Below are 21,450 nucleotides of genomic sequence, written 5' to 3' on the forward strand. Positions count from 1 at the left end.
ACCTAAGTATTTCTGCACGCCGCAATCACGGTCACTCTGCGTTCAATTTTCACGGCAAGCAGTTCGTTCGTGCGCGTTGCTGCTGCAATCAATTAATTGAAAACAAGATCGGGGTAAATAACTTTGGTAAATGATCAAAGCGTGCACCGCCACACAGCCAATACGAATCGGTTTCCGTGCGCCAATTGCAAAGTGCTCAGGTCAATTCCACAGAAGTTCTTGCGTGCGAGCGACAGAGATAGCGTGTGAGAACATAAAATCACGGCAATAACAAAAAACGTAAAAAAAACAACATACATATGCTTGTGGTAACGATTAAAACGGCAGCGAGCCTTTGTTTAATGCGCCTGATAAGTGAACAAATCGCGGTTTTAGAACAAAATTGAGAGAGGCAGTAAACAAAGTAGCAACAAATAAGTCCTCCGCCCCCTATGCCATCGAAAATCACGCATTACGTTCACCGTTGTTGTTCTTGTCAATGAGTGCGCGGGTGTGCGTGCACGTGTGTGTGTGTGAGCTTGCCGCCACCGCAATTGAGGAAAAATACACCAATACATAGGCGGCAAATAAAAATAAGCTGTGCCTGTGTGCGTGCGCGCAGTGACGTCGCCGTTTAGAATCGAACGTGTTAAAGTGACGAATAAACAACAAGCGGGATTCGGATTTGGATTTGGACTCGGAATAGGAATCAGAATCGGGAATCATCATCAACATCAACATCATCGACGCCAGAGATAGACAAACAAAACAGACAGCCAAACATTTGTACATTTCCTTCGCACATCGGCGCAAATGTGTGTATATGCGACGTACGTAATAGTTTGCCGCCGCAGACATTAGGGCTCTGTTCTGTCTCTCTCGCTTGCTCTCCCTCTCTCTGTCACCATCTCGCTCGCGCCCGCTTGTTTACACAAACGCCCACATCCCCCGCCCACCGCCCACCAGCGTTCGCCGTCACTTTGAATAGGTGAGTAAATGCCGCATTCCGCCGCCTAATTAAGTTACCAATTGAGTTTCGCCGAATTGAACGTTCACTCTGTTGGTCTCTGTTATATGGCTATATAGTTATATAGTTATAATGGGTATAATTCTGTAATATAGCTGCTCTTAATGGTTGCAGTGCAACTTAAATAAGTTTATTACTTATATGTAGTAAGTTAGCACAGAATATACACACCATATAGTTAAGTTCTCTATACATGATGATCTTACCCATTCTACAAGTTATTGTCCAAAATGAATAGGCACTCGGGCAGAGTCTAGTCCACTGTTTCCAGTATCCCTGCAGCTCCAGAAATAGTTTCCAGAAAACGTTGAGGTCACACAGTTTCGCCTGTATATCGTGTGTCTGTAGTTCTATTCTGAACTCCCGAGGCACCCAGCGGGTTCTATGCAAAAGATGAATGATATACCGGGTCTCTGGTACCATGTTAGATGATAAATGGCGTGCTATATTAAATGATTTATTTCGCTGGAGCCCCCGAAGCCCTCGCTCGAGTTCATTGTGCCCCCCGCATGCTGCCTCGATCGCTAATCTGTGGTATCTCACATTCAGATTTGTGGCGCAGATTGGAGTCGGAGGTAAATGTTGAATATGTTGAATAGTAAATGGCTGGCAGCCCAGAACACGCGTCCAAAAAGCCACAGAGATCGCAACAAAAGAGCACGGACAATTTAAGACTGGAAAAGAAGAGGAAACTACGGGGCAGCTAAATTCCATCAATCAATTTGAAAGCAAGAGAAACACTGTGAAATTGATCAAGAACACGTTGGGGAAACGACAATGTGATCTTTGTCCACTTCCAGTCCAAAGGGTTCAATTAGAGTTACCTAAGCTTCTTGGGCATAAGATATACATACATATTAGATATACTTTTGCTCTGTTTCTACAGTTTTAAAATTCTGCGGAAAAATAATATAATGGCGGATATGCCCAGCGTTTTTAATTCGTTATTATCCACAAGCTATTCTCATGCTGAGTCAACTGACATTTCCTCAATAACACAAACAGTTCGGAGATTGATTTTAATGGCATTCGCATTCGTGTACGTTGGTTTTTCGCTGGAACTAATCGTGGAATAATCATTTCCACTGCTTCTAATAACTTTCCAGCGTCAATTTCTAAAAAAAAACAACAACAATGTTTTACTCATTCTACTTTATTGTTTCAGCGCTGTGCCAGTTATTCTACGCCCAGTTGGTTGGCTATTGAATTCTTTCTTTTTTTTTTAAATACATATATAGAATCTGCTTTTTTCCGTTTTCTAATTAGTTATAATTACACTTAATGCAATTTAGTTATGAGGTTCTGTTTCTGTGCCCACATTCGTGAGCTCCTCAGATGGCTGTTCGTGCCGTTTCCATTTTTGCATTTATACATTTTAACATTGATGGGGGATTTTATGATTAGTGCAACTAGTTCGTGTTGTTGCATCTGACTGCTCTTTCTGTTACAAGGGCCGTCTAAAATCTGCTGGTGGATGGGGGGAGGTGGGGAGGCAAAGCGATTAGGTACACAAAAGCCCCATCGGACACCAGGCGTCGATGCAATTTGTATTTGTAAGATTTTACTTGGCCCGATAAGCGCGTCCGAGCAGCAGGAATTTGCCCAACTCTCTGGGTTTTGGGTTCCATGGCCCCTGGAACAGGGTAATATCGAGATTATTTGGTCATAAGGCGGTTCCCCTCGTTTTTGCACTAATGGTTCTTGAGATTGCTCTTTTCTACTTTGCATAATGTATTTAATAGAGAAAATAAAGACTAGAGGTTTAAATAAATAAATAAATAGCATGGTGCATGAAATATACTCTGAACTACAGAGATATAATCAAACCAATTGTTGAGATATTCTAAGAATCTGTTAGCTTGTGCAAAACTTCCTTGAAGATTTATTGCATTGCTGCGCTTTCTTACAGCTCACAACTAGCAAGTAGCAGATGGCAAAGTGGAGCCAGAGCTTAGATTCAGTACCTGAGCATAATATATTATTATGAAAGCGCCTGGGCAAAGCGAGGTGTGAATTCTGGCTAAATTCAGTATCACCTTCGCATCATATGAGCATATGCATATGAGCTGTGCAATTTCAGCCGTAGATTACATCAGGTGGTCTCATAAATAAATGCATTTAATGCTCCGCTGGGTCGCACGTACTGGATGGAGTTCCTGGATTGGCTTTGGCTCTGGATCTGCATGGGTTGGGTTGGGTCTGGATGGGCTGGCTGGTGTTCGCTGGTGTTCGGCTGGCCCTGGGGAACTGGCCAAAGACTTGACCATGGCATGTCGCTTGTCTCACGAAAGCATCTCGCAATGATGGAGTCGAGTCGGTGGTGGAAGCTATGGCCAAAGCTGCAGCTTTCCGTGCGCCGGCCGGTGCACCGGCTCCTCATCATTAGCAATTTGAAATGCACTCGAAGTGTGGTGCAAGATCGGAGATGCCGGGGCTGCAAGAGTGTATCCAATTATTTCAGCATTTTATGGCGTAAATTTCCTTAAACCCAAGCCATTTTTCAACTGAAACGAATCGCGGCCAGAGCACACCAAAAAAGAAACCCAGGCAGAATAACGTATTCCCCCAGTCTCCCAGTCTCCTCAGAAAAGGAGAGGAGCCCAGCTCCACGGCAGCTACAAATCTTAAAAAGGCATCAAGATTATTGCGCAGAAAAATTCTTTTCTTCACACCTCGACCAGACAACCCAACGTCGTCTTCGTCTTCGTCGTCGTCGTCTTCACTCCTCAAAGGTCTGGCATGAAAAAAAAATAAGAAATAAACGAAACAAAAAATGAAAAATGAACAAAAAAAACTAAACAGAATAAGAAACTCAAAGAATTAAATGCGACTTCAAAGAAAGGTAAAACGGCAAGCGGAGCACTGACAAGAAATATGGTCAAAACGAAGCTACGAGGGCCAACACCACCAACAATGGACATCATGTGCAACAACAATAAAAACCAATTTAAGCCGACGTTCAAGCAGGCGGCTTAAAGTGTGTGGCAGGAGTGTGGGGCATGCACCATGGCGTACAGAGAGAAAAACACACCTATCGATTTGGTAACTGATTTCTAGTTAGTGCGATATGAAGTTTGGTACAGAACGAGCAATTGGAACTTTCTTAAAGCTTCAATTATCTTTATGCCTAAAAATGAAACAGCAGTATAAATATTATATTATGTTTTCTTATCTATGAGTTATAAAGCAACAAGTAGTTAGAATATGGCTTAGTTAGAGGTGAATTTTGGTATGTGAATTGCGATTGGTACCACAAAATATGATTTTAGTTGGAGAAAGAATAAATATTTCTACTTCACATTTTTCTCAGTGTACATATAGTGTGGCGTGCGGAGGATTCCTCGTGGGTCTACCTTCTTGTCGGCTTTCGTTTAACTGACGTCCCAAACACCACAGAAAGGGCTACAGCAACAACAGCAACCACTGCAGCAACAGCAACGATGGCAACGCATACACACAATCAGTTTCAGAAATCAGATTCGGTTCGAAGTTGAATAGTTCTGTTGCTCGGAATTATGTGTACGTTCGTATGTCTTGTGGCTACGTGCGGGGTATGGGGGGAGGGGTATCTTTGTCACTGCTCCGATCTATGCTGGCACTATCTGCTTGTCTGTGCGGTTGTGTGTGCAACATGCACAGCTGTAACTTTGAATTAGGGATATGTGTTCGACTTGGATCACTTTCCAGAGAAGAAGAAAATAGGAACATGCAGCAAACATGTCAAAGTCAATTTTGGGAAAAGGGTTTTCCGATCATATGCAAATGGAACGTAGTTTTGTTTCAAAGGGATGTCATAGAAGAGATCCCAAAGATACGATCGTTATGGGATATATCCATTTAAACAAGTTCACATCTTATCTATAGCATCATTGGGGATGCAAAAGAAGTTACATTCTCTAATTTATTTTCTTCTTTCAAGGAAAACGTATTCTTTGTGTCACACACTTATTTTGTTACTCTCATTCATAGAAAACAAACTGCACCGCTGAATAGTTTATTATTCTACGTTACATTTAGATTTTAAGAATGAACAATAGCCGGGATTTAAGGACATTCCCATGGAGTCAAGCTCATGGTCTATTATCCCATTATTATTTATCCAAGTACTTTTCACCTTTCCCACACACACCCACACACACACACACAGATACCCTCCTAACTCTGAATTTCCAATTCCCGAAGTGGCAGAAACTGCAAAAGAGGGCAACACAATCCGCTCGAATGAATTGAGAGGAAAAACCCGAAGCGAATCCCAATCAAAAGACCCTTCTTTGCGAGAAACAGATGCTTCGTTCTAACACGCACACATTCGCATAGCCCCTACACACGTATAAATATATATGTATATATATATAAGTATCTTTGACCGATCATATCCAGTAACAATGCAAGTGAAATCCCAGAATCCCTTCCTCTTTCAGCCGCTTCAGTAGTTGTTGCTGTTGTTGCAGCTCTTGCTCCGTCTTTGGAAAACGAGGCCCAATCCAGTTCTGTTCTGTTCTGTTCCGTTCTCAGTTTTTCTGCTCCGTAGCTCCCTGCAGATCTCGAGTTGATTTCGTTTTGGCTTTTTGGGTTCCTGGAGTTTTTCAGAATTTCGTGCCTGTGCCTGGGCCGCTTTTGTTGTTGTTGTTGTTGTTCTTGTTGCTGTTGTTATTGCCTTTTGTGTTTTTATTTTTTCTTCACACCTTCGAGAAGGCAGCCCAAACTGAAATTTCAACGTTGACTGCAAATCCAATTCAATTCCCAATGGCGGCCCCACTGCAGGAGAGTGTGCAAGCGAGATGGCCGAAGGCGGCAGGCCACAGCGAGAACGAGAGGGCGATACGCGGTGGGGGGTGGGGGTATATTCTTCCCACAGCCGGTTTTTGGTGTTGGTGTCGCGCTTGGTTTTCTCACTTGGCCCGATCCGCAGCCGCTGGCCTTTTGTATTTCGTGGGCCGCGTTCTGGGACCACAACGACTGACAGCTCCAAAGCTCTGCCTTTTTTTTTATTATTTTGTTTTTTAAATCTCATACCAGGTACTTGAAGAGTACGAGCGTATCCGATATCTTTATCTTAATATTATTTATAAAGAAGTAAGCTATAAGCTAGCTGAGCTACTGAGCACATAAACATCAAGCTTAGGATCTTAAAGTATCTGTGAGTGAGTTACGTACAGGTCATCAGAAAGTCGATTTCATGGGCCATGCCAACATTCGTTATGTGTAAGACTTCTTAAGCAGGATCGTTTTTTACTTTTTTCCTCGCTGCGTTAAGATCCCTTGACAGTCGGCTCAATGTGAGCATTTTTCTTTCTTTCTCGCCCGCTTTATTTTCCACTTTTTTTTTTGTTTTGCTTTATTTTGCATCTTGAATGGAATACAATTTGACATGCTTGGGATTTTCATGAGAGCACAAAAAATCGGAAATTATTGCCGCCGCAGATTAATTTTGAACGCGCTGCTTGAGCCTCTCCTCCTGCGGCTTTTCTGCTTTTATCTGATGCACAGATACATATATAGATACAGATACAGATACGGATACTCGAATATACGAGCAGCTTAAGTCACGGGGATTACAAGTCGTCGCTTTGGTTCAAGGTGAGAGATCCAGCTTTGGACGTCAGTCTTTCCAACGCCGCACCACCAACTGGCGATACCAACGTGTACTTCGCTAGTCGGACCGGACGAGGCCTTTGGAGTTTGACAAACCAAACACCGTAAAGCGTAAAAAGGCACGGTATCAGGGGCGATTTGTTTATCATCTGGCTGATAAGCGCGCATTTCGGAAGCCTGACTGTTTGTGTGAAAACAGTGCAAGTCTGTCACTCGTTCTCAGGTGATATCATCACCACCTCACCACCGAACACTTCGTAAGGGCTTTTCTGGGAAATCTGCTGGTGCAGGATAAGATTAGCGCCACCCAAAAAGGGGGCAAAGTAGCGGAAAAATTATTAAAAAAAAACTCTGTTTTGATATACTTATGATTTTATATTACAAATGTACAGTGCAATAACCAATATGGATACAACTAAATATAAAAGTTGAGTGCCTTTTGCTAACGAAAATTTTGTATTATAATATTTGACGGACCAAACGTGTATATATGTATGAATTGCCTTTAGTTTAAGATCCTCACCGAACGCGAAAAGTTCCCCGTCGTTGGGGCTGTGCCTTCTTCTGTTTCCTCCGAAAAGCAGCACCAAGCTCCACATCTTCCCAAATGTCATTGAGTCTATAAAGCTTTCCATTAATCTCGGCGCACTCAAAGTACGTGATCGGACGCGGCCTAGGAAAGGTATTAGAGTTGCAATTAGGACATGAACGACACACTTGCTTTCGAGCGATTCTAGGTTGCGATACCTTTCTGGAACTAGGCTTCTCCTGATTCTGATTCTGATTTCTTAAACTGGCTTCCAAGGCCTCCTTCTTGAGTTTGGCTGCTTGAATCCGGGCACTTCGACGTAATACAATGGGTGGTTTTTGGACCCGTTCTGGCTTATCTAATTTCTCCCAATCCACTACCATTCCAGAATTGGGTTTCTCCTGATCCTTCTGCAAGTTTCTTTCCAATGACTGCTGCTTCCTAAGTTTTGCTGCCTGAATCCGTGCACTTCGTCGTATTACCACGGATGGCTCATCTAATTTTCTCCAGTCCACTACCGATGAACCAGTACTGCGGTTCTTTGATCCCTTTGGGGGTCGTCCTGGTCGACGTGGTCCAGCTACACCTAAACTACGGCGACTACTTGGGAGCTGTTGCTTCCGAAAAGCAGCACCCAGCTCCATGTCCTCCAAGTAATCCAGTTTACTCTTAGGAATTACTTTCTTTGATATCGTTTTGGGACTCTCCTGTTCCTCGCCCCTTTCCATTGCATTTTTCTTTGGATAGTCAGGATTAGTAAGGGTAGAGTTCGCATTCTTTTTGGGCCTTCCTCGCGGTCGTCGAGGTTTCTCAGCTTCCAGTTTATGCTGTTGATTATTAAGATCGGCTGGCTCGGACATCATCTTGAAGTTGTTCATTTGATGTGTAATGGGCTCACATCGTTGAGGGTGCAAATCTTCGACATAGTCATCAGCTATTTCTGTAGCTTTCTTAGCTGGTTGTCTTCGTGATTTGCTTTGATTTGGCGACTTCCTTGATTGAAGAGGCTTCGCAGATCCCGTATTAAGACGTTTAATTTGTTTAGGCTGTTGTTTTTTGAATGCTTCACTAGCTTCAATGTCCTCGAAAAGATTGGATAGTCTATAAAGCTTGCCATTAATATCAGCGCAATTGAAGAACTCATCAGGATCCAACTTATCGCATTTTAAAGTGCGACTGCACGGCCTTGCGTATCTATTAGATCTAGACTGTGGATCGTTATACTTCGATTGATTCATTTGTATTTCTTGTTGGTTCTTTGGTTGGTTCCTTTGGCTTCTTGGATTGTTAGAAAGCTCTTCATAAGCTTTGGGACCACCACCAATTGCTTAATTTTATTGTAGGCTTACTCAGCTCTTCTAAATGTAAATTCGGCTGCTTAACAATTTATTTGTTTTTAGATTGTTGTTTGATGTATACATTCCGTTTGTATCAACTGACTGAAGTATATTTTCATATAAACACTATCCTAGTATTGCTTGTGAAACTGATTTCAAGAGCTACTGAGTTTTATACAAATTCCTATTATTATGCAACTCGGAAATGAATAAAAGGGATGCAACCTTTATGCTGAAATATTTTGCGTGCCGCCCCTTGGAAATAATTAGAGAAGATCCTTTCATGACCAGCTGAGCTTAGAGGAGCACCCACATTCACCTGACTGCTGGCCACCACACCCAAAATAAGGTAGATATGGTTAGGATAGGATATTTGGCATATGATATCACACGCCTCGCTCTTATCAAAGAACACGAACAAAACGACAAAGGCGCAACAACAACAACACAAGCATTTGTTGCGCTTTATTTATTCTTTATTTATGTGCCTTAGACCAATCAAGCAAAACGGTTTATCATTGAAGCGATAAAAAATACGTTAATTTATTATGCACACACACTGAGAAAAGCACTGACATGTGTATATACATATATAAAGAAACGGTTCGAAGCCGAAGAAAATAATAATAATAACAATAAATGTTTACTAATTGCGCGAAATTGAACTTGAAAATGTGAAATGAGTAAATACGCAAGTCAACAAACTTATGGAGTGAGTTCTTTGTCTGTTTGCCCAGTAAAACGCTCTGCGCTTAAAGACTATACATAGTTGGTATCTGAAGAAATATTGAAGAAATTAAAAGGTATTTTATAAGAAATTATTATTTTGAATATTAAAATATTAAATATGGATGCAGAGCAACAGAATGCGAAACATTAAATTGCTCACTCATAGCAAATGCTTGTTTCCATTTCATTTTATTTATTTAATTGAAGTGATTTTCCGCCAGAACGAAAGTTCAAGTGACTTACTACTGATTTGCGGTCGAGTTAGCTCGGAAACTCGTCTCATTTTGGTCGGATTAACAGCAGAAAAGTTGGCCGGCCTGCAAAATGAACAAAGCGCGCAATTATAAACTCTATTTTTTAGTTATTTAATTAGCGGACCCAGGCTGAAGCGGAGGGGCTGAAATAATACGAACGACGTCGCTCGTATCTAGAGTGGAAAATTAATGGCTACAAAATTAAATTTATTTTTGAAAAAAAGAGGGGGGAAAAAGCAGAAGAGAGGCAAAAACAACACCAACAGCAGCAGCAACAACAACAAGAACAAGAGCAACGGACCTGGGCTGCCAGACAGCCTGGCAATTTTGTTTCTTATTGGATTTTTGAACGAGCTTGCGAGCGTGCTTGTGTATGTGTGTGCGTTAACGTAAGTGTGCGAAATTTATGTTGCTATTTGCGTCGCGATGGCTGCGCTGCCCACTGTGCTGCCTCTTATCATGGGTTCTGCCCGTTGCTGTTATTGTTGGTGTTGTGGTTGTTGTTCTTGTTTCTAGTTGGCTGCTGGCACGTTACCTAATTAGTTGCCGCAGACAGCGCGACGTTTTTACCTTTTAGCGGTACACGTACAAACACATTTACGTTTACGTATTTAAAGTGGTGTGCGCCCGCTTTGACGTAACACATTACGACAATCGGGCAGCGACGTCGACGTCGACTGCGAGCGATTTCCGTTCTCTGCCCACGCATATTGCACACATCACCACAGCGGAGGCAGCGACGTAGCAGCGCAGTAAGCAGAGGCAGCGACGATAGAGAAAACTTAGCAGAAAGATACAAATACAAACAACCGCAAATAAACACGCGACAAAGCGCAGCTTCAACGTTTTGTCTTCCTCTGCTTCTGCATTCGGCTTTGTCTTGCCCGCACAGTGGGCACAGTGGGGCAAAATAGACAAGTATTATTTAAACTTCTATACGGAAGTTCAACTTATGACCGTTTAGTAAGGGTAATTTATATGAGGTAATGTTTTAACAAACTAGGAACAAAGTATTGTGTTAAATTTAAAGTAATTTGAATAAAATAAAAATAAAATTTTACTCGTTTATTTACATTTTGTAAAAGAATCATTATTTATTTAAAGCTGTCTGTCTTATACTTGCCATCTAAAAGATTTACTCAACAACGAAGCAGCTTGCACAACTGTGCCGTGGGTTTTGGCAGCATCGCATCGCTTGAGTTGCAGCTGCTCGGCGACCCCACCTCACCCCACCCCACCCACTGCTTGCCACACCGCCACCGCCACTGCCACCTCCGCCCCCACTCCTATTTTTCACCTCAATTTTCCGACCGCCCACTGGCAGCGTTTTGGTTTATTCTCCTTTTGCTTTTTGACTCTGTTATTTTATTTTCTTTTCTTTTTTTGGCCTGGCTTTTTTATACACACGCCAACGACAGCGAGAAGAAAAAACACTTGAACAAATGCAGCAGTCAGCTTATTCACAATGATATTGTGTATGGTATATTTTTATTCGTTTGGCAAAAGTAATAAACATCAGATAGAAAAACAAAATACACGGCAGACAAAATCATTTGGGCGAACCAAAACGCTTTCGCAAAGAAAAATAAGAAAAAAATTAAATAAAAAGCAGAAAACCGAAAGCCGAAAACAAATCATGACAAAAAGCTGTGGGCGACAACAACAAGTCGAGTAAAAAAAGCGAAGACAAAATTACCAATTTAAATGCTAAAATCCGAATCGACGGCTGAGCCGAAAGCCACTAAAAACTAAGTCAAATAAAAATGCAGCCCAGGCATTTAGTGAAGTAAAATGCTAATAAAGAAGTAGATACTGTGTGTATGGTATATGTATGACCGACTGCACAGATACGATAATTATATAAACAACGAAAACTGATTGCCGATGTCGTTCCTAATGATCATCGCAAGATACACACGTTGATCATGACTGTGTATATGGGATATGTGTGGGATATGTATGGGATATATGTGGCACATGCGTGTAGCATAAACATATGTGTGGTTCCATCCACACGGCGACCATTGTGTACATATATCAATGGGTGTATTATCATATCATCATCGCCAGCGGACAGGCGACAACGTGGACATTTTGTCGTTTTTATAAGAAGACAATACCCGGGGCCGAATTCGAACGTTATCTAATAAATTGTGAGGGAGTTGACAGCGGACGACTGACAACAACACCAAAAAAAAAGAAGCAGAAAACTGAAAACATAAAACTGAAATTAAACAAAAAGCGGTGTAGGAAATCTGCATTTGGTCGTAAATATTGTTGTTGTCTGTAAGCTGTCCGAAAATGAGTTCAGAGTGAAAGCCCCCTTCCCGAAGAAAGATTGTGTGGGTTTTTCCCTCAAATCCCCCGACTTTAACCTTTTTCGGTGTAAAGAGAACTCTCCGGCTTATCAATATGCGAATTAGCCGCTGATTATGCATGCAAATCGATTCAAAATGGTGGCACATCGGTGGGCAGAGGAAATTAGCGCTCTCTGCTGATTGGTGTGTGAAAATTGATCCACCAGATCGCCAGATCGGCAGATAGCCCCCAAGATAGTGATTTAATGGCCCGCATCATGCTTAGGATGTTGGGGCCCGGCCTCATCATAATCATCAAAGTGCTGATCGATAGGTGCGAAATTTGACTTATTGTTCGGATGATGATCGATAGCCTTAAGCCCGCTTGAACTGCCAGATTTGGGAGCCTAATTTGGATACATTTCAGCCCAAGAAGCGTAGTTAATACCAAATGATGATCTTTTGGCATCTTTGAAACCTACATGTTATCTTTTATGGCAAATGAAGTGTAAGACTTCGCGAGAAGTATGAAGTCATAGTTGAGGGCGATGTGAAGTGTGCAATAGTTCCTAGCTCTGTAATCAGTTTTACCCTTGGAACCTATGCCAGCTTATGTGTACATATGTACACATCTAATAGGGCCAATTTCCTGAATCCCAAGGTAAACCCTTTGATTAGCTCCAGTTTTTACCACCTCAAATAATTTCTCTGGGCCAAGCACTTGCAGCCCCACCAAGAAGTGTGTATTTGCCCCGAGCGATCTGTACAAATATCAACAAATATAAACATTTTCCTCTGTAGATACCGCGATCGAAGACAGTGCAAACCTATTGATTAGATAATTGCAGAGGGCTCTAAAAGAATAAAAAAAAAAAAAGAGGCACCAAATGTAGAGCGGGAAACGTGCGACAATCTTTGGAGATACAGATAGGGAGATAGGAGGAACTCCTCCGCGGAATCGGGGCCAAGTCTTCGGCAGAACTACTAATCAAAGCCTCTTCACTTCGGACACTTGAGGTTTTCCCCGGCCAACTAGTATGTTAGTATGTAGCTATATACATACATATATAACTATATATAGGCATGGAGCTGTGAGAAATGTGGAGAAAACTCTTTGAAGAAAATCTTGAGACCAAAGTAAGCGGTTGTTTCTGCTCGTTTTGTTTGATTTTTTTGTTGCCTCCGTTTGTGTGTTACTAAATTTGGTTGTCTGGGCATTTCCACTACAGAGTGTCTGAATGTATCTGTATCTGTATCTTTAGTTGTTGCTGTTTCTGTATCTGTAGCTGTAGCTGTGTTTGCACCAGACCATTTTTAGTAGCCTGTCTATATATGTAGCATACTATATGGTATGGCATTGTATGCCAGCTCTGCTCAACTGCGGTAATTGCCGACTATTTTCTTTAATTCGTTTCCAGCTGTCCTTTTCTGTGGGTGGTGTGTGGTGTACGGTGTGTGTGTGTGTCTTTGTGGCTTGGCCTGGTGGGAAATTGCTCCTCCAGCATCCGGGCACCAGAAAGGTGATAGCAGCGGCAATAGCCACAAACTGCGCAGCATCCGTACTTTATCTCTCCGCCGTAATGTCACCGAAACTGGCGAGCTTTGGTCCCATCGCAACGCCCTCCACTTTTATATTCGAAATAAAACCAGCGCACGCTGCACAATTCTGGAGCAAGATGAAGACATTACGTCTGATTTTTTAAATTCTGCATTCTGAATGGGGGCCTCCAGGGGCTCACGGGGGCCTCGTCTCGCAGTCACTCGTGGTCGTCGCCACAGAAATTCTGACGATTATGATGATGATGATGGTGGCGATGATGTTTTGCTGTTTTTGCAACCGGCAGAGCGCTCGGTTTTGTTTTTGTTTTGTTTTCATTATAAAATCGTTGGCTCTGCGCGTTTTTTTTCGCACAAAACATCCGGTCGTATTTTAATTTAATGAGTATAAATTCTCTGCTCGGCCAGAGACACTGGCACTTTCTGCACAATTATTATTTACATATATTTTATTTATAAAAGGCACTGGGAAAGTATACACTCGGTAGGTTCTATGTTATGAAAATGGTTTAAATGGTTTCCTTTCATGTATTTTCTCTTTCCGTTACACGTAAGCATTTTTTAAACTAATTTAGATTCCATTTCCATTTAATATAATTTTTACTTTATCTATAAACATGATACAAATTATCCTTGTAATGTCTATTGTGCTTCTCAGATCTATTTAATATTTTTAGGGGCAGTAAACTTTACTGAAACTTAAATAATATATAAACCAAAATCTAATCTTCTATTTCTTTTCCTCTTATTTCAAAGGCACTATGCACGGAGTAGCAGAATGCTCGGCTGGCGAAAGGGGCTTTCCAACACTGGTCGAGGGCGAGTGACGTTCGCTGGAAATAACGGCGCTTTCTTACTGCCGCTTGAAAATCAACGAATTTAACAAAAGTCGCAAAATGCACGTTTCAGCCATAAAAGGCCGACAACCGAGGGAGTCAAATGGTGATAGCCCCATGGTCGTTTGTAATCATCGAATCTGCAACATCAAAACGAGTGGCAATGGCAAGTTTTTAATGTCGTGGAGTCGACGTCGGCGACGCAACAGCAACAACAACAATAGAAGCAGCAGCAGCAACAACAATGCGGCAGCTGAATGTCGCAGTCATGATAATTGCACTTATTCTACAACAAATGATTTCAATAAACTCAATAAATTGCTGCTAATTACGTACATGCTGCTGATAACAGCGGCCACAATTTGTCAAAGCGCCGCCCAGTCGCCGTCATCATCGAATGGAGTGGAGTCAGGGGGATCCCCCCTGAGTGCGCTGCTCAAATCTGGTGGCGCTACCTACAATCAGCAGTTGCCGCAACAGCAGCTCTTCGCCATGCTGTCCAGGAATGGCGGAGGATCGCCGGGCCCACGATCCACGAGTGCCGGTAACAGAGGCTACACCAATGCCAGGCAGCAGTTCATGGCCCTCAGCGAGGATTACTCGGATGCGGATGTGGACGAGGAGGATATGGCTGCGTTGCACTATCCGCTGGCTGCCTCACATCCACCAGCTGGCGGCTTGGGATCCTCCTCCGGCATTTCCATTCAATCCGGATCGCTGGAGACAAATGGCTTTGTGGCCGACGATGGTGGGCAGTATGAGCATGCCCAGAAAGCACTGGAGGCGGCTGCTGCGGCGGCCAAGGCCAGTAATAAGTACAACATCGACTGCCCCAAGGACTGCAAGTGCCTCAATGTCCTCTTCGACTGCGACAAACTGCATCTGGAACGGGTGCCCGTCTTGCCCAGCTACGTGCAAACTTTGTAAGTATTCAAATAGAGGAGAAAATGTCAATACTGCTTATCAGGCAGATCTAGAAAACTACTATTGAATGGGAATGAATATTTGCTTAGCTATCCGGTCTTTTTTTTCTTATGCAACAACTTCCAATAGTCCTCCATTGTGCCAACATCAGAAAATAGAGAATTTTGGTGGAGTTTGGAACATTGGGCATTATTTAGATCCATAAATTCCTGGGGGATGAAATGGCGAGCCACCCCCATCAGATACTCTGCGAATATAAATTACAGAGTGGCACAACCTTCGACATCGACATTTGCCCTCAATTTCACCATTATTTTTTTTTGGGGGGGTTGCGATTTTATCGTTGCGCTTTTAATCAATTTAATGCATGGCAAAATTATGCAAACGTCGTTCGGTTTTTATCAGTAGCTTTGCATCGATAATTGGGACATAATTGAGGTGCATTGGGCAAGCCAAGGATTTTACAAATGGCACAAATTAATTTTTATCTTTTTCGCAGGCATCTGGCCAACAACAAACTGAACGACACAACCGTCCTGGAGATACGTAATCTGTCCAATTTGACAAAAGTGTAAGTAAAGCTGAAGTCTATCAAGAATATACTTTAAAACTAATTACATTTTACATGCATTTTAGTTCATTGAAGCGGAACTTATTGGAGGTGATCCCGAAATTCATAGGCCTCAGTGGTCTGAAGCACTTGGTTTTGGCCAACAATCATATTACCAGCATCTCCAGCGAGGCGCTGGCAGCTTTGCCATTGCTGAGAACGCTGGATCTGTCCAGGAATCAGTTGCACACCATCGAGCTCAACTCTTTTCCGAAGCCCAATAGCCTAGTTCACTTGTAAGTCCTTTGAATGTGCCTTGATTTAGCCCATTTGTTACATCTTTCACCTTTCACCCACAGAATACTCAGTTTCAATGAGATAACCAACGTGAATGAGCACTCGTTTGCGGCTCTTAACAACCTCACAGACCTGGAACTGAATAATAATCGCCTAAGCACTCTACCCATAAGGGTGTTCAAAAATCTAAACCGACTGAAGAAACTGTAAGTTATTTAAATACTGCATTTTTAACATTTCTTACAATGATTTGATTAACCTTATTGCAGAGCTCTCAACTTTAACCAACTGGAGATAAACTGGTCCACGTTCCGTGGGCTGGAGTCGATGAAAAATCTTCAACTGAAATCCAATAAAATCCGGGCGCTGCAGGACGGCGTCTTCTATGTGATGCATAACATCGAGACCATTGATCTGGCCATGAACCAGATCAGTTCACTCTCCCGCCAGGGTCTCTTCAATCTGACAAAGCTGCGACATCTGAACCTGTCGTATAATGCCATTTCGCGAATTGAGGTGGACACCTGGGAGTTTACTCAGTCGCTGGAAGTGCTGGATCTGTCGAACAATGCAATCAACGAGTTCAAGCCACAACATTTGGACTGCCTACATCGCCTGAAAACGCTCAACCTAGCCCACAACCGATTGCAGTATCTGCAGGAAAACACCTTTGATTGTGTTAAGAATCTTGAGGAGTTGAACCTGCGGCGCAATCGCCTATCCTGGATCATTGAGGACCAGAGTGCAGCGGCTCCGTTTAAAGCACTGCGGAAACTGCGACGCTTGGATTTGCATGGCAATAATCTAAAGCAGATCAGCAGTAAGGCGATGAGTGGTCTCAACAACCTGGAGATACTCAATCTCGGTTCTAATGCCCTGGCCAGCATCCAGGTCAACGCCTTTGAGCACATGCTTCGCCTAAATAAATTGGTTTTTAAATCGCTTAACTTCATCTGCGACTGCGATTTGATTTGGTTCCAACAGTGGCTGAAGAATCGCTTTCCCCAGCAGGCAGAACACGCGGTGTGTGGCTATCCGGAGCATCTACTAGATCGGCATCTGAAGTCACTGAGCAGTTCGGAGTTGGTGTGCGGTAAGTGTGATCTGTTCGTTCAATTTTTGGATCGTTAGTAATAATAATATTTAATTCTTTCCTTAAGTGGACTCCCCAAAACCGCGAGTGGAACAGGAACCGGACGACATGCTGGCCGTGAATGGAGCGAACATCACTCTGGAATGCATTGCCAGTTCACCGACAGCGGCTTCGCTGGCCGCCGCCGATGAGCTGAAGATCAAATGGCGCCACGACAATCAGCATGTCCAGGAGCGACCAGCTGTGCATGACGGTGCCAGCACGGAGACGCAGATCCGTCATGACCTGAGCACCAATCAGACCTCCATCTATGGCTATCTTAGGCTTACGAATGTGACCTACGAAAGCGCAGGACGCTATCAGTGCGTGGTATCGAATGCCTTCGGCACTACTTATGCACAGAAATTTAAGATATCTATAGGAAGTACGATCACACTTCGCTCTTGCCATCTATTTATATTAATAACCATCTTTGCATCCCCAGTTCATCCCACATTTTTGCAAGTGCCCTCGAATCTGACCTTGGACGCTGGCGAAATGGCTCGATTGGTCTGCTCGGCCAGTGGTGATCCCACACCAGAGATAGCGCTACAAAAGTTCGGCGGTAGTGAGTTTCCAGCGGCCACCGAGCGTCGACTGCAAGTGATCCGCGAGGAAAACGCGTTTTTAATAACCAACGCTAAGCCCAGCGACTCTGGAATTTACACGTGCACAGCGTTGAGTGCTGCGGGAGAGATTAAGGTCAACGCAACGCTGGTGGTAAATGGTAGGTTCTTGTAAGCGTTTTATTTTGCTCGTCACTAATGTTTCATCTTTTTCAATGCAGACAAACCGCAGCCGAGCATTCCCTTGGTGCACCAGGAGGTGGTTGTGGGGCGTACATGTGTGTTGCAGTGCCTTAGTGAAACGGCCAATGCTGATTTTGAGCTGGAACATCCGCACCGCGAGTGGTTTAAGGAGAACAAACCGATACACATCTCACCAACGGCTCCAGACGGAGATCGGTATTACTTTTCAAACAACAAGGAACTGCTTGTGATCCTGAATGCCCAGTCCAACGACGCTGGGCACTTCCGCTGTGAGATAACTGACAACTCGCGAACGTTTACGCTGCAATCGGAGCTGGTAGTGGTCAAGGAGAATCTAAACTGGGACGTCTTGCTGATGGGCATAATCGTACTAACCGTCATATGTGTCGTGGTGGACTGCTGCATCATTTGGTGCACTCTGCGCTACCAGAAAAGGAAACTGCGCATGAGCTTGGCTGCCGAGAGACTGGCGGCTCGTACGCAGGCTAGTCTCCATTCCACTCTGGACAAGGATCAGACGCAACTGACCACGCTCAATCGTACACAGCTCAGACCACACCAGTCACAGCTGGTCCTAGATGGACTTCCCACCCAGCAGCAGACGCAGTTACGACCGCGCAGCCTTGCGGATCTAGGCTGTAGCAATGGAGAGGCGAACCACAGTCGCCTCATCGTGACCACAACACCGTCTTACGAACAGCGCTGCCTGGAGCAGGGACTAACCCTGAGCTATCTGCGTCAGACGGACTTGGAGGCCCAGCAGGATCATTTGTCCAGCAAGGACTCGGGCACGGGCTCGGATGCGGCGGTGAAACGCAGTCTGGAAGACTTTGTGGTGGCCATGCCCAGGCATAAGCATCACACCGACGACGAGGAGGAGGAGGATGACGACTTGCAGTATGCGCCCACAAGAGCTCTTGGCATCTCCGAGTACGACGACATGGAGCTGTACGAGCTGAATCATGCTGCAGCCGAGCAGCAGCATTTTCTGCAGAACAACAATCACAACTACGACGGTGGCGGGGGTGGCGATGCTGGTGGGGTCAACGAAATGGTGCCTAAGGTGCTGCCCCGCAAATGCAGCGCTGGAGCCAGCGGCAGCAACTACAACTCCATCCAAAAGTGCACTACAGTGGACATTTGAGCGGAAGCTTAACCAAATTAGCATTATGAGCAGGATGATCAGGATCATATACCAAAAAAATGGAGGCTGCACCGTACGCCCACCGCAGCCCGCCCCCAAAACGAACACAAAGACTGTTTAACTCGTAATTATAATTCGTAGATTCGTGGTCCAGACTTGTTGACTGGCCACGACCATAGAGCAGGCGGCCTTATTGATGCCTTTGCTAAGGAAATAGGACAGCTAGAGAAACATACCAGTGTCTTCGTAATTTATGAAATGAATCGTTAGAATCGATTATGATTAACTTGTAATGCATAATATTTAATTATCGTATATGTATATTTATAATTTTCTTTCGCTTGTGATATTATTTATTATTTTGATTGCCCGAGTTTTAGACGTAATATATTCACCTCTGTATATATCACTTAGGGTTTAATTGTAGTTGGTATCGGTTTCGTACGTCGAAACACACTCGTTGATCAAATGATTGCCAGAAAATCGGCTATGACAGCTCCAAATGAGTGGGAGTGTACCTTAGAAGAATACTTTGCAGTTACTTTTTGATTTGATTATTTTTTGTTTGAATTTGAAATTAGTTTGCCTTATGATTGGCCTTGACAAAACTTGAAAGGATACAAACTGAAATAAAGTCAAAATATTTAATAAATTGATGCATTATTCCAATACGTTTTCGGAACTTTTACTTAATGGGAATTTAATAAAATGCGGATTGTTTCAAGTTCATAAGAATAAAACCATCGATTGTTTGTGTTATTTGAACTTCCTTTAATCTGTCTTGAGTTGTTAGATGTGTCAGGTAAATGCTTGGTCAGTTGGAATCCTCTGAGCTGTCACTGTAGGCAGCCAAGAGGGAAAGTCCAGCTGGAGCGGCAGCTGGCTGCTTTGTAGCTTTAGTTTCCGGTGGTGCGGATGCCACTGAGGTCATCGTTGTTGCTGGTTTAGATTCGCCTTGCGTCGTTCCATTGGCTTCCTTGGACTGTGGTTCAACTGGCTTCGCTGCTGGAGTTGTCTTGGGTTTAACCAGTACCAAAGGAGCCTTTCTTTTGACCAGGGACTGTGCTGCAGATGCTTTGCTGGATGATGTGGCTGAAACACTTAGCGTGCTGGGCTTGGCCTGTTTGGCTGGTGGTGGAGCTGGCAATGGATCCAACGGTTCCTCCTTGACCTCCTCAATGATTTCCTCGGCAACAACACGGGAGCTTCCTTCTGGTTTGTTCCTAAAGTTTACAGACCTGGGGAAATGCAATGTGGTAAAAATAGAGACTGGATATAATATCTAGTAATAAACCCACTTGATGAAATCCTCGTCTTCGCGCTCCTCCCGCTCCTGGCGCTCTCTCTCCGTCTCCACCGTGTTGTACTGCTGCAGCAGAGTGTTGTAGTCCACTGTCTGCTGGCGCCGGTTGAGATCGCGCAACTCCTCCAGGCTCTCGATCATTTCGATCTCGTTGCGCGACTGTTGTGTGCGGTTCTCGAGCAGCTTCATGGGATTGTTGGCCTCCTCCTCGCGCAATTCCTGCTCCTCGCGGCGTGCCTGCTCCTCGGCCAACTTGAGGGCCATGAAATTCCTGGTGGCACCCGCCTCAATCTCGTAATCCGTGTTCTGCGGATCTGTCTTGAAGGAGATCTCCTGCAGGCATCGCGTGCACTTGATGTAGAACCGATAGATCCTAATGCCCAGGTAGGTTTCGTTCTCCACGTCCTCCTTGCGAGCGTTGAACTTCTTGCCTTTGTAGATGTATTCCCCACAGGTCTTGCAGCGCATATTAAATGGAGCCATCAATCTCACGGTGTACTGGCGGTTTTTGGCCAATTTCATGCGCGGAATCTTCGACGGATCGAAGTCCGGGGGATAGTATTTCTGCAGAGGAGTCGGTCAAGTGGTGCTCTGTTAGCTTAACATGTATTTACTTACGTTTAAGACCTTTCGCTCGGACATTTTGAGGAGTACGATTTATTTTCAACTAAAATAAATAAAATTTATTTATCTACGTAGCAGTGCTGTACAATTTATGCAGTAAATAGTGTTGTAAGGCGTACTTCGCCGTTTCGAAAATATAGCTGTCTCGCTCTTTCTGTTTCCAGTTGCATTTACCGCCAAATTTGAATTTAATAAAAAGTGGTATAAACTGTTATACACGATATAAATTGGTTTATTTTAGTTCATAATTTCTTTACTTTTCCTTTGAACTTTTTTAAATAAACAAATAGCCCATTTTAATAAATAAGTTACATAAAATACAGTTTTGTGCTATACATGCGCTTCTTTTTAAATAACATTTATGTACAAAATCCGTTTTTCAAGTGCAATTACCAAATTTATATCCACGTTTCACGCTAAATTTACACTTTAGACACACATTTCTTTGGCTACTATTGCTGCTGCGTTGTCAACACATCGTTTATACAAATTTTATCGGAACATTCCCCACAGGTCTTGCAGCGCATATTAAATGGAGCCATCAATCTCACGGTGTACTGGCGGTT

At 43.5% G+C, this 21,450-nt stretch overlaps 3 protein-coding genes across 4 annotated transcripts; 1 reads left to right on the forward strand and 2 right to left on the reverse strand.

Annotated features, from left to right (window-relative positions):
• Positions 1-51: 51 nt before the first annotated feature.
• Positions 52-19,586, forward strand: LOC122613461 (leucine-rich repeats and immunoglobulin-like domains protein 3). The gene is made up of 9 exons (XM_043787653.1): positions 52-967; positions 14,061-15,063; positions 15,564-15,635; positions 15,701-15,910; positions 15,974-16,117; positions 16,181-17,004; positions 17,072-17,428; positions 17,489-17,770; positions 17,831-19,586. The coding sequence occupies exons 2-9, from the start codon at positions 14,201-14,203 to the stop codon at positions 18,955-18,957; spliced, it is 3,879 nt and encodes a 1,292-aa protein (XP_043643588.1). The 5' UTR covers positions 52-967; positions 14,061-14,200; the 3' UTR covers positions 18,958-19,586.
• On the reverse strand, positions 7,136-8,583 carry LOC122613462. Its single transcript, XM_043787654.1, has 2 exons — positions 7,349-8,583; positions 7,136-7,274 (listed from the first exon to the last, which is right to left on the reverse strand). Exons 1-2 carry the CDS (start codon positions 8,366-8,368, stop codon positions 7,251-7,253), a joined length of 1,044 nt encoding a protein of 347 aa, XP_043643589.1. The 5' UTR covers positions 8,369-8,583; the 3' UTR covers positions 7,136-7,250.
• A 121-nt stretch (positions 19,587-19,707) lies between the features above and the next one.
• LOC122613838 (splicing factor YJU2) lies at positions 19,708-21,356 on the reverse strand. 2 transcript variants are annotated; one of them, XM_043788237.1, is made up of 4 exons: positions 21,278-21,356; positions 20,879-20,927; positions 20,256-20,824; positions 19,708-20,195 (listed from the first exon to the last, which is right to left on the reverse strand). In XM_043788237.1, the coding sequence occupies exons 2-4, from the start codon at positions 20,900-20,902 to the stop codon at positions 19,772-19,774; spliced, it is 1,017 nt and encodes a 338-aa protein (XP_043644172.1). In that variant the 5' UTR covers positions 20,903-20,927; positions 21,278-21,356; the 3' UTR covers positions 19,708-19,771. The 2 variants fall into 2 exon arrangements, with proteins under 2 accessions (XP_043644172.1, XP_043644171.1); XM_043788236.1 differs by lacking the exon at positions 21,278-21,356 and adding an exon at positions 21,004-21,140.
• Positions 21,357-21,450: the final 94 nt, after the last annotated feature.

Source organism: Drosophila teissieri, chromosome 2R (assembly GCF_016746235.2).
Source record: "Drosophila teissieri strain GT53w chromosome 2R, Prin_Dtei_1.1, whole genome shotgun sequence".
Taxonomy (NCBI): Eukaryota; Metazoa; Arthropoda; class Insecta; order Diptera; family Drosophilidae; genus Drosophila; species Drosophila teissieri.